The following is a 14,005-nucleotide window of genomic DNA, read 5'->3' as shown; positions in this document are numbered from 1 at the left end:
TCTATCTATCTATCGTCTGCCTTTCAATATCTATCTATCTATCTGTCTGTCTGTCTGTCAATGTCTGTCACTATCTATCTATCTATCTGTCTGTCTGTCTGTCTGTCTGTCTGTCGTCTGCCTTTCAATATCTATCTGTCTGTCTGTCTGTCTATCTATCTATCTATAAAAGATCCTCTTACTATGTGAGGCAGTAGTTTCAGGAAATGCTCGCTGAAATGAGGAAGTAACATTGGTCAGTGGTGCTGGAAGGCAGAGCTGAAAACCCACACTGTTAATATGTAGTGTACACCAACACAGCTAGTATATTTATTGAGCTTTGTTAAGACGACATTACCTTGACATTAGCATGCCGTCTTGGTTGTCATTTATAAGAACAGAAGTATTTGAAGTTGAAATGTGAATTGAGATGAATAGTGACCGATGTTTGTGTCAAGGAATCCATTTGTGCCTGAATGGCCTTTGTGTATATCACGGCCAATTTGATGCCATAGTTATCTGAGCATAATGACAGCATGGAAAAACATACCCAATTTAATGTGACGTTAAGACAAAGAGCAGCTGTTGTGGTCACAGTAAATTTTGGTTGTTGTGGGGCTGCATCTGTGGTTTATATACTTCAGAGAGCCATGAAAATACTTTTCACTGTTCACTGTTTTTTATGAAGATCACCCAGTGTTTACCTCCTAATGAAGCTCCTAATGAGGCTGCACTCATCTTTTCAGCTTGTCATAAACTTTTAAAAGCATTAGCAGTAAAAGAGCGCTCGTGTGCCATTTTTGTAGTCATTTATCTTTTCACTATCAGCGTAACTTCTGCATCACTTTGCAGCTTGTTTTGGTCAAGATCCGCCTACTTACACAGGAAGAGACTATCTGACCATCATGTAAAGCAACCAAACACAGTTCATTTTGTTTTTATGTGACATTTATTTGCTGGTAAACAGTGTTGGGTGTAATGCATAACTAAGTAATTAATTACTGTAATTTAATTACTCTTCCCTATAAAAAGTAGAGTAAGGGATTACTTTTAATGTTTCTGTCATTAAAATAGTTACTAAATACTGTATGGACTATAGAACAATTCCATAAAAAAACTATAGTGGATTTAACATCAGAATATATCATCTAATGTTGAAACGTATTAAAATGTATTTTTAAGGTAACCTTCTTTCTTTAAATACTTTGGTCAGTTAAGAATAGTTTGTGCAATTTTACATTTATTTGAAAGAACAGTTTCATGTCTATCGCTGTATCGTTCAACTAGTCCGAGGTTGATGTGGGATTTAGAAAGTAATGCAATAAGGAAGTACTTAGTAATTAGTACAGTAATTAGTAATCTAATCACACTATTATAGATGTAATTAGCAGCTAGTAATTAATTAATTGTTTAGAGTAACATATGAACTAGTCAATACCAAAATAATAATAATTAAAAAAAAAACATTAAAATAATTGCACAACTGCATAAAAATGAATGAGCAGAAATATTTGTAGCATTTATAATTTTGTCCGTCCAAAAATAATACACTGCCATTCAAATGTTTCTATACAGCAAGAAATTTATACTTTTGTTTAGCAAAAATGCTAAAAAAGTATTCTATATTACATTTAATAAGATTTTATAATGTTACAAAAAAATGGTGAAAAAAAAGTATCACAGTTTCCACAAAAAATGTATTAAGCAGCATATCTGTTTTCAACATTAATAATAATCGGAAATATTTTTTTTAGCAGCAGATCAGCATATTAGAATGATTTCTGAGGATCATGTGACACTGAAGACTGGAGTAATGAATCATGATGCTGAAAATTCAGCTTTGATCACAGCAATAAATTATGTTTTGCAATATAATCAAATAGAAACAGTTATTTGAAATTGCAATAATATTTCTGGATATTACTGTATTCAAATAAATGCAGCCTTGGTGAGCATTAGAGACATTAAAACATTATTTTTAAAACCGTAGTTTATGTAATATTTACTTATCAGCCAGAAAACACAATGCTCATGGATAGTTTATTTGCTGCTTTAGAAATGTTTGTGTGAAACATGCATGGGACGGTCAGTGAATGGACTGTGGGTGGTCTTTCTGTCCGCATGCTGTCTGAAGCTGAGAGCAACCCGTTGTTTGCTGTCTTGCTCAAGGTTTCAATGGTCAGAGCTCATGGCTGTTTCCTTGAAGGGCTCAAACCAGCAACTTCTATGTTCTGGCCCCGAGTTTACACCACACACTGTTCCCACCATGCAAAAGCACTTGCGCATTCCAATTGATTCTTTCTTTGTTAGGAGTGACCTGGTTTCACATTTACAATTGTCCCTTCTCTACCCTTTATTTGTTGAACTCTAGCGGTAAGGAGGACTAGTTGTAGCAAGAATACTTAATTCCTGTAAATTCTCTAATGTTGGTTACTATTTCCTCTTTTATACTTCTTTGTTTGGCATTCATGTTTTATACTTCCCTGATTGAGATTTTGCAAATATACTACAAAATATGCTGCAACAGTTGTTTAAGAGGACAGGTTTCCATTTGTTTGGGCAGAACTATTATTGGACCATGGAAAGTTAGATGCTTGCCAGAATTTGCAGTATGAGTCTTTGAACAAGTTGAGTCGCTCTGGTCTGGGCTGCAGTGAGGTCTTGGGAAGATGCACAAAGATGATTCATATTTAGATGTGTGGCGAGTCGACACTGGCCATTGCAGGTCAGGGTTCTGATATCTGACCCAGATAGAGCTGTGCGCATGCATGGCCTTTTGTATGTATATGAGACACATGATGGCTAACGTGTGTCTCACTAAACAATCATGCAGAGTTATGTGGAGTTTTTGCACAGATCTTCTACCATATTCAGCATTAGAAACCATTTTGTTTTGTTTTTTAAGTAAATTATGTATTGTTGATTATATAATTATTTTATTTTCTTTAACTATTTTTACTTTTATAATTTTTTTATAGTCTTGATAACGTCAAGGAAGCTTAAAAAAATTATTATAATTAACAGAAATATATAATAATGCTACCACTAATAATACTTGTTATTATTATTATTATTAATATTATTATATTGTTTATATATAGTGTTTTAAAATTAAAATTATGTTGTATATTAGAGATTGTTTTTATGTCTTTGTCTCATGTTAACTGCATTTAAAAACAATGATATATACGTGATATAATAATTTTATTATTATTATTATTATTATATTATTGTTATTTATGTCTATGTCTTATGTAAACTGCCTTGAAAAGTTTAAAGGAGCTTTAAAAATTATTATTAGTAGTAATAATAATAATTACTTCTATTACTACAAATGATAACAATAATTATTATTTTATATTATATATTATATATTGTTTTTACGACTTTGTCTCATGTAAACTGCCTTTAAAAACAATAATATATACAATTAACAATATTATTATTATTATTATTTATGTCTTATGTAAACTGCCTTGAAAACTTAAATGAAGCTTAATAAAATTATTATTAATAATAATATTATTATTTAAAATAATTATTAATGTTAATACTACTACTTCTACTACTAATAATAATTAATATTATTGTTACTTTAATATTATATATCACATATTTTTTATGTCTTTGTCTCATTTATTATTATTTCTTTTGAACATTTTTGTGTGCTTTTCTTGATTTCATGATCAAGTTTTGTGAAAATCCAAATGTAATAATTATGTATTAATTGGTCAAATAATTTCTGCTCTTGCTCATGCATAACTTTAGACACATTGTTTGGATGTTTTGGAAGGTTTTCTGGTAATCGCTATGCGGTTGCTAGGGTATGAGTGCTTTTCATTGCATTTCTGCAATGTTTCTAGGCCTGTTACTATGTGGATGTTTTTAAGTCCAAGTCAGAAGAGCCCAAACCCTAAAGATATTCTGCTCCCAATATAGTTCTTCCATTAATTCATTTTTGGCTCATTTTATCAACCACCAAAAGAAAATCATATATCTGATCACTTTCTCATTCGTGTTCATAGCACAAATGTGTGGGAGCGAGTTATGCAGGTATAAACGACCTGAGCAAACCCCAAACCCTAGTATGAGCAACAGCAACACTGATGCATGCCTCAGCAGACACCAATGAAACCTCTCGCTTTCTTAAATTATCTCATCTAGCACTGCAAGTTCCTGTTTGATCAACGCGAGCTTAGCGTATGTTTTGGCTTATTTCCTGTTTTATCAAATGCTTTAAAACACTTTATGCTCTGTCTCACTTTTCTCTCGTTTGCGCTCCATTTTGTAGGTCCAAATTGGCTCCACTGTGTACTTTCACAATATAGATTTTTCCGTCCCACCCAAAGTCTCTCTGCAGCGAGTATGTAATGTGTTGTGTTGTGATGCGAGGTTACGAGTGACCTGGTGGTTTCCCGGACAGGGCAGTGTGAGAAAGTCATGGCACAGTGCTGCTCCTATTATTCTGCAGGTTTTCCTCCCTCGGACAGCTGCACCTTCTCTAGCACACGCTGCTCTTTCCAAAGGCCCAGTGAAAGTGGAAAAACAGCTCGATGACCCTCTAAAGAGACACCCTGAGAAATTTCCTCGCATAGACTCCTATTGAAAATTCCTGGGAATTCTAAATACAGCTGCATTGGGCTGCATTTTATTTTTTTCAGTTAATAATAACTTTTAAAAAACAAACAAACAACAACAACAACAACAAAAACGTACAACTATACTCGCCTGTATCTTTTTTGCTCTCATAGGCATGCTGGTTAGAACCTTTTTTGTTTGTTTGTTTGTTTGTTTGTTTGTTTGTTTGTTTGTTTGTTTGTTTGTTTGTTTGTTTTGTACATTTTCTTAAGGAATTGTGTGTGGTGCTTAGGTAACGGTAATGGAGTGCATTGATATGCAGTTGCTAGGCTGTTCTATGGGTTTCTAGGTTGTTGCCTTTTTTATTTATTTACTGTTATAGTTTTAATCAATATTTTAAATTATCTTTTACTTTTATTTTCAATTTTATTATAATTTTAGTTTTGTGCTTTTGTAATTTTTATTAGTTTTTTGTAAATATTACTATCATTATTTTTAGTGATCGACCGATATTGTTTTTTTTTTTTTTATAACCGATACCGATAACAATTATTTGCATGTTTATGTTCCCGATAACATATATGCAGAACTGATATTTATTTACTGTTGACTGAGTGAAGTAAGAACATAATTCACTTTGGTTTTTCCTCTTTTCAGTCATCTTTCTTTTTAAAAAAAGTGTTGAAAATTAGCAGTCTTTCATGTTAAATTTAATCTTCATATTACAACAATAAAAAGCAACAACACTATTAACAATAAGCAAAATAAATGTAGAATGTCTAATTTTTTCAAATGGAGAAAATAAATAAATGACAGGAGTCATATCAACTTCATTTTAAACTACAGTTTTAGTAGGTTTATAAGCCGTTTAATAGCTACAGAGTCAATAATAATTCACTGCATAATATTACTTCACTCAATAATATTCTCTAGAATATTGGAATATAGCAAACAAAACAGTGTATTTTATTGCATTTCTCAAATGGAATGTTATATAAGAATTATTAATAATGTTTGTTTCCTTCTAGATTATGAAATGTGGCCTGACAGCGTGGTTTATCAAAGCAGTTACACAGAACTATACCCAAACTGCAATCGCTCACGGAGATAATAAATAGGCTAATTAATTTCCATAGAGTTGTATTTATTTAGATGTTTATTAGTGAAATAATGGTTTTAAAGTAAATGTTAATACATGCCATTTTTGTTGCCATTTGTTTGTTGGCGATCCTGTGCCCAATTCTCAAAACACCCACAAGATGGTATTTATCGGTGAATCTGATATTACAAAACCGATATCCGATTATGGAAAAATGCTTAAATATCGGGAAAAATATCGGTAAATCGATATATCGGTCGATCTCTAATTATTTTAGTATCTTTGATACTATAGTTTTTGTTAATATTTTGAATTAGATTTTATTTTATATATATTTTATATTTCCATCTTATTTTTAGTATGATGTCATTTTTATTAGTTTTTTTATTAGTTATTTATTAGTTTATTAAGATTTATTTATTTTAGTATTTCAACTTAAACAAAACAAACATAACATTTTGCCTTAATTGGCAACAAGCTGAAATGACATGCTTTTTTAATATTTTATTTCAGTTAACATTTATTTTATTTCAAGTAATGAAAATGTTTTATTGGTTTAGTTTTAGTTAACGATAATTCTGATTACATTTAAAATGTCCATCTAGTTTTTCATCTATTATTTCATCTTTGTTTTATATCAGATTTATTTTAATGAACAAAAATGTTTTTTTATTTTTATTTTTGTTAACAATAATAAGCCTGTTTTAATGTTTTCTTAGGGAGAATCATAAGTCTGATCACTTAAAACGTAAAAGTACACCTTCAAAGTTCAGTTCTGAAGGTTAGTGATTGTTGAATCTCTAACTTTAAATTATGAAAAACATAATAATGGTAATTCTTTCCTTAGCAAATGCCAGTAATTACATGCTGAATAATAAATACAGATAAAATCCCCGAAAGTCATGAGAAGGCTGTAAAAAATGAAACGGAGCAGATGTGGAAATAAAGCATCATCTGTTCTTTCTATTAAATTTGAAAAGGTGTTGAAGGTCGCATGAAACCCATGCGCCGGCCAAAAAATGATAATATAGCCGCTACATTTATCCTCCCCTTGAAGGAATGCTCTCGCTGGACTCAGAGCTCAATGCATGCCAAGTCAAACTGAAATTTTGGTACACTAAGAAATGCTGATTTCCTCCTTCCTTTCCAAAACAGGGTGTGAAAGAGGAGCCAGCCAAGCCCAAAGAGGTGACGAGCGCTGGGAAGGCCGGCTGGTTGAAGAAGTCTTCAGGGAAGTTCTTGAGCAGCTACAAGGACCGATACATTCAGCTGGAACGAACAGTGATTGCGGTCTATGAGAATGAGGTAAGTCTGCTAAATCATGATGAAACATAGATATGAAGTCAACAAGAAACCAACCCACTGTACTTTCAGAATTACATGGATTTCTGAGAAAATATGTTATTGCACAAGAAAAAATGTTGGTTGGGGCATGATTGTATGTCCATTGGGAGGGAACAGGATTGTAAAGTGGTCCATCGTACCATTGCTAAAATTACTTTTATCAATAGCTGTTTGGCTGAGTGTGTAGCCTCCTGTTTCAACTGAAAGCAAAAGTCTTCTTGCAGACAGAGAAAGTCATGACCTTTTAATGGAAAATTACAGCAATAGGCTTTTCCCCCATAAGATTAATATGCACTGATGAACTAAGGATTGTGATTTAAAAAAATACTTGTTTGTACTAAGCACAAATTTTCTAGAAAGCTAATTTTTGTTTTGGGATGAATGATTTGCAAAGCAGAAAATATTTAAATTAATTGTTAGAAAATGTATTGATTAAAATTGATTACTTTTTTCTGTCAAGTTGTTTTAAATAAATAGCTTTGAACTATTTATTGTCAACAAAGAACTCATTTAGTCATTTCTTTTCCATGAGGAGCTTTAGAAGAAACATCTGAGCAGTGTTATTTTAGTATTATTTATATACTATTATATATATATTTTGAATTAGTTTTAATATTTTATTTTTGTCATTTTTTTATGTGCTTTAATAGTTGTTGTTTTTTCTAATTATGTTTATTTTAATTTTAGTTTCACTACTTAAAAGTATTTCATTTAGGTGCACAGTCAACATTAATAATTTTCAATTAGTTTGTTTTTATGCAATGTTTATACTACTTTATATTCCAGATTTATTTCAGTTAACAAAAAAAGCTTTTGACAGTGTCAGTTAAATTTTATTTAACGATAATAACTCTGCATCTGAGACAAAGATAATACCAGTAAATGAAAATTCTGTCTCCATTTACTTTTTAAATCTAAATGACTCTTCTTCATCTGTACAACATGCACAAAATATAATCTCAACAATTTACAATGTTTTGCACAAGTCATTGAATATTTTAGTCCTTATGAAGTATGAACATTCTGCTTACTATATACTGCTTCCAATGAAGAAAGAAAGCCCTACAGGTTTGAAACAATATGAGAGTGTGTAACTGACGACAGAATTTTCATATTTGGGTAAACTTTTCCTTTAAATAAAATATAACAAAACTCCACTGATTAACCTCTGAACAATACAATTTTCCTCTGGTTTATCCTTTTACAAATAAGAACATTTTTCCCTGTCGTGCAGGAATTGTCAACATGCCTGGAGAAGCTAGACTTGGACAACTACCACACTTGCCACGAGTTAAAGAGTCCTTTCAAGAAGAAACACAGACTGGTACTAATACGAAGCCCCAAGTGTGGTAACAAGGTAATAATTAACATTTCAGTGCTGCACCATGTCAAATATATCAGTCTACCATTCCCTTTGTGTGTGATATAAAGAGTGGCTCACATTAGGATGACAATGCAATGCACAGTCGTCGATGGCTGGCTTGCAGTCGTGACGTCAGTAGTTCAATATGGCATGCACTAGACACACACTAGCTCATTGTACTGAGTCTAATGAATCAGACACATATCTGAACGGACACATGACCAGTGATGAGCCAGTTACTCCTGCCTCATGCTCTGTGACACTTCACTGCTGTTAATAATGGCAGAACGTCTGTGTGTGTGTGTGTGTGTCTGTGTGTGTGTCTGTGTGTGTGTGTGTGTGTGTGTGTGTGTGTGTGTGTGTGTGTGTGTGTGTGTGTGTGTGTGTGTGAGAAAGGTTGCCTGTTGCATGAGTGGTGTATTGCCTTTATGCTTGGTGTCAAATATTGCAACACTTGTATAAAATTTTAAATAAACGTGATAAACATCCTGTGTTACATGTCTTCACCTAGGGTTAATTTTCACATTGTTCATACTTTATCATGGGTTGGTAATTCATGATATTAACCTTTGGCACTGTACTATAGTTTAGGTTTAATAACCCAGGTTTAAAAATGTTGCTGACTTTTTGTTAAAAGTTGCCTTTTATCAAGTTTAAAAATGATGTTGACACAGTCATAGTGTGAAACGCGAGACAACCTTTAGCAAGGCATCATTTCCTGTCCTAGTGTTTATATATTCAAGATTTTCTGTAAAACTACGCAAATACTTGTGGTATATCAAAACAGTCACAAACCATAATTTTTTCACTTTCTAGTGAAAAGTGGATTTTCCTCTGTAGACCAGATGTAGAGTGTCAAAATATAGTCACTGATGAATAAGGATGTTTGAGAAGATAAAAGGAAAACACAACTTTTTTTTAATGTAATCTGTTTTAATGTTGTTGTTTTTTTAAAGAAAGTTTTGATTTAATGACTTCAAAAAATGACAAGTAAAATAAGAAAAATATTATTTTTACATACCAGTTATTTTAGTATTTATATACTTTTTATTTTATTTTTCTATTTTAAAAGTAGTTTTCATTAAAAAAAATAGGTTTAAATGATTTTTTTTTTTTTTTTCAGTTTTGGTAATTTTAATATTTCAGATTAAACTTGACACAGCAAGTTAAAGTTTTTCATGTAATATATAGATATATATTGTTTTTGAATCCTGAAGTTGTGATCCAGCTGAGATCTGACAACCACAAGCACTCTCATCACCACAATGTCATAAATTCAAATTATCAGATATTTTTAATGGATTTACTGACCTTGACACACAGGCAGGATTATAATAAGAATGTTTTAAAACTTGTATTTTTAAATAAATAATCATTGCTTTTATTTCCATCTTTTAATGCCAGTTCCAGATGGTTTCACCAACATGTAATCTTTGATGTTGCGCTCCACAGAAATGCATTTTAGTTCAGAAATTGAAAGCATATTAATAGTAGAAGAGGTGTATTGAAGTCATTGTCTGTATGAACTGCATTTTTAATGTATGTTTGAAAATCAATAGACACTTTATAAGGAGCATCATGTCATTGACCCAGATACAGTTTTAAGGGCATTGCACTTTTAGAAAATGTACAAGCATTCAGTGTCTTTTTGGTCTGTGGTGAAATATTTTTGAGATTAGTTTCACCTTAAGCTTGTAGATGGCTGGATTGTTTTACCCATCAAACCCTTGTTTGCTGACGCGTTAGAGTTGATGGTAAATGATGGCTTCATCCTGAGGAGTGTATGTGTGTGCTGTATTGCACATGATATGTCATAACTTTAGGACACACACACACACACACACACACACACACACACAGTGTGTCATATTGCTCCATGAGCTCATATCTATTACAACCTAATTCATTCTTTACCTGGTGGTATAGTTCCTTTGAATTGTTTACTGTGCACTATAACACTGCATCCAGAGTCTTGGAGGTGGGGAGAGGACTTGAGAAATGCGGAAGATACCTAACAGGCGAAATATGCATTATTACTAACAGATGACGAGAGCGAAGCGTTGGCGAACTGCAAAGAGCTCAGCAGATGTCAAGAGACTTCTCTAGAGGAGAGTGTGTGTGTGTAAAGAGCAGCCAGACCAGCATGTCACTTTTTCCTCTCCTGAATACTGTGACCAGCCAGTTGGTGAATGAGTCAGACACCACTGCCTAGTGTTTTATTTTATAGCTAAACCTCACGTGCTCTAGTTCTTGAAAAGAGTTTAAAGATTTAGAAGATTCCAAGCCCTCCTGTTTCACAAATATTTTAGACACACCCTACTCTAAGAACATACATTTTTTTCTTTCCTTTTTATTTTTTAAGGGTGAAGTGAACTTAGGAGACTCATGCTGAGTCTGGCAATATACAGGATGCTAGACACACTTTATATAAACCTAACTGAACAATGGGACATCCTATGGACAAATCACTTTGTATTTTCCTGTTTCATTTTAATGAAGTTTCAAAACTGAAACTGGATCTTTAATGAACCCTTTATACTGCACTGAATGTAATTGTTAAAATGTGGTCTGGAGGCTAATGCTTGTGATCATCCATGATCCAACATAATACTAGATCCTTGATCCCGCTTGGGTTATTTCCTAATTTTATTTCGAACAGAAAAGCAAACTAGGATTAGCATGTGCAACTGAATCTGTAATTTATTTCAGTGTTTTATTCATGTTTATGCATGGCATACTAGTTTCTATGACTTCATATAAATTTGTTGTGTTCATTTTAGGTCCAAGATGTCAAACTTCAGGCACAAACTCCTGAAGAGAAAGAGGCCTGGATCAAGGCACTCAGTGAAGGAATCAATAAGGCAAAGAACAAAATATTTGATGAGGTACTGTTTATTGTTCACCTGTAAAATGTTACTGTGATTTTTAAAGACACGCACATAAATAGCACCATGACTGAAAATAAAAATATTTACAATGGCCATATATGAATGTTTAATTTTTTTTAATGAACACAGCATGGACTTCCTGAATAAATATGGTGTTGCATGAATGAACATAGATATAGAGTAGTTACAGATTCTTATTTTTTATGTTTTAATTATCAGGTAAAAGTTGATGAAAGCTGCTCTTTAGAACATGTTACACGGAACCGACCGAAGGGGAACCGTGGAAGAAGGCCCCCAACAAGGATACACATGAAGGAGGTATGATATAATCATTTCACATGTACAAAAAAAGTCTTTTTTATCATCCCTGTTGCAGAACAGACAAATCTCTGACTAAAGCTGATGTTAAAATTCTATAGCTTACTTATGTCAAAAAATAAAATAAAAATTTAGCCATCACAACTTTATAATGTACAGTATGGAAACGGATATTCATTTTGAGATTTGCCAAATATTTCCAGTAGCATGAAATCATTAGTGTTTTAAAGATTAACTTTTAAATGAGTGTTCGATGATGGAAAAGGTAGTAAGAAATATTTGATGAATAGAAAGTCCAAATAAAATCCTTTTTAACAATGTAAAAGTCTTTACTGTTACTTGTCAATTTTGATCAAATTAATACTTACATTAAATCACTAAAAACAATAAGCCTTAAATATTCTCTATATGTAATATTCGGTCTATTCTTACAGGTTGCGAATGTTTCAAGTGACGGAATATTAAGACTGGACCTTGATGGTGAAGTTACCATTTTGAATGGAACACATGGCTTGAACACAGAAGGGGATAAACAAACTGAAACTCCTAAACCATCTGAGGCCATGAACAACATTCCAGTGGAGGACGTCGATGAAGAGTCCACACCCCAAAAGAAAGTTATAAAGCCGCCCATGCCGCCATCAAAAGACAACAAACCCAGCGAAACTCATAAAGAGGATGAGCCCAAAAATGAGGAACCTGCAGCTCAAAAGAAGATGATGCCACCGATGCCTCCATCAAAAGAGTCTAAGCCTTGCATCTCTGTTGAAGGGGCTGCTGTTGAGAAGAATGTCTCAGATAGTAAAGTGGAGGTTGAAGCAGAAAGCACTAAGAGTGTCCAGCCCCCTACTCCTCCTTCCAAAAATATGAAGCCTACCCAGCCAGTAACACCAGCCACAGTCACAATAGAGGAAAAAGAGAAGAATAAGGAGGTTGATGGTGAAGGTACCAAGGTAGATGGAGCGTCAAATGAGAAAGAAGACCTGGATAAATTAGAAGTAGTACAGACCTTTGTTCTCTCCACAAAGGTCATGAAACCACAAGTAGTGATGTGGGATTCACCCATTATACCATCAAAAGAACCTAGTGCTGAACAAGAAGTGCAAAATTCAAAGAAAGCCTCTGATACCACTGGAGAAGTTGCAACCTCACTAGAACCTCCCCAACTTAATCTTACTCCACTTTCAACCCCTGAATCTGTAAAAAAGATCCCCGGGCCCCCTGCTCCACCCAAGAAGCCATTTAAGGCACCTGCCAAGAAAGAGGAAACTGCCACACAAAGTGATCCAGTGGTCATTACCCAGTCCACCACTTCGTCTCCAGAAACAGTGGACATTAAATTGACGATTCCCGAACCCAAAACTGAGCCAGCTGGTGATGTGTCAAGTGAAGATTTGGAGGAGAAGTCTTTAGACAGTGGCCAGCACTCAGGAGAGGAGTCTGAGACTGGTGACCAAGTTACGCCATCCTCCACAAAGCTCAAAGGAAGCTCGCAGGGACTAGATTTGGAGACCAGCGAGGATGATCTAGAACCATCCGACAGCAAAGCTGAGAGTTTGGAGGAGCCATCGCTAGAAACCCCGTCCACCACCTCAAAGACCTCAGTTCTCAATGCACATCCAACCCCAAGCCAATGTGCCAACATGTCCCTGGACCTCACCACGCCTCTCAATCTTTCTTCCAAGGCCCGCTCCGCATCCCTATGTGACCTCCTGAATGCGGAGAAGATGGAAAGCAATGAAGAAAAGATACCAATTAAATCAGATGGAAGTGATGTAAAGGACTTGCAAAGCAAAGTGTCTTCTGAGATCAAAGAGACTGGAGAGCTGCTGAACGCAATCGCGACTGCACAGAGTGGTGAGACGGAAACGAAGGGGGACGCGAGTGCAGAGATCTTGCTCTCCGCAGCAATGGAGAAGCTCAGGAAAGCTGACCAGTTCTTGAAGGAAGCCACAAATCTTAAAGATCTTAATAAAAGAAACAGATTAAGTTTGTAATGGTAAGTGTTGTTGGAAGGAACCTGTAGGGAGGATCTACAGTATGCTGAAAATGCAGTTTCACAGTATGCAAATGATCAAATGCAATTCTTATCCCTGACCATTTTCAGTCTCTGAGCAACTTTTTAAACCATGCATGGCTAAGATGCCTTAAGGCCCGGGTATACTTCTCTTTCCACGTTCCACTTCGTCTTGTGCTTAGCCCTGTCCACACCGCTTTCAAAAATGCCTGCGCTGTTGTATGTGGACAAAAAATAAATAAATAAAAAATTGGTGTTCACAGAGGTGAATTGGTGTACACTTCTGATGACTAAAATTGTGTCACGTGGACAGTCTGCAGAACGTGGATGGCCAAAGTATACTTTAGGCCAGTGCTTCCCAAACCTGTCCTGGAGGCCCCCCTGCCCTGCACTTTTTGTATGTCTCCCTTATCTAACAC

General features: G+C 34.3%; 1 protein-coding gene across 1 annotated transcript in view; it reads left to right on the top strand.

Moving 5' to 3' along the window:
* LOC109061386 (pleckstrin homology domain-containing family O member 2-like) overlaps positions 1-13,933 on the top strand; it is a 16,664-nt gene extending 2,731 nt beyond the window's left edge. Inside the window, exons 2-6 of the mRNA XM_019078496.2 lie at positions 6,812-6,961; positions 8,235-8,357; positions 11,144-11,248; positions 11,471-11,569; positions 12,004-13,933. Coding sequence (XP_018934041.2) covers positions 6,812-6,961; positions 8,235-8,357; positions 11,144-11,248; positions 11,471-11,569; positions 12,004-13,566 — 2,040 coding nt within the window. The 3' untranslated portion in view covers positions 13,567-13,933. The remainder of the gene's footprint in view (positions 1-6,811; positions 6,962-8,234; positions 8,358-11,143; positions 11,249-11,470; positions 11,570-12,003) is intronic.
* The last annotated feature ends 72 nt before the right edge of the window (positions 13,934-14,005 follow it).

Source organism: Cyprinus carpio, chromosome B7 (assembly GCF_018340385.1).
Source record: "Cyprinus carpio isolate SPL01 chromosome B7, ASM1834038v1, whole genome shotgun sequence".
Lineage (NCBI taxonomy): Eukaryota > Metazoa > Chordata > Actinopteri > Cypriniformes > Cyprinidae > Cyprinus > Cyprinus carpio.
This window is presented reverse-complemented; position numbering and strand designations above follow the sequence as displayed.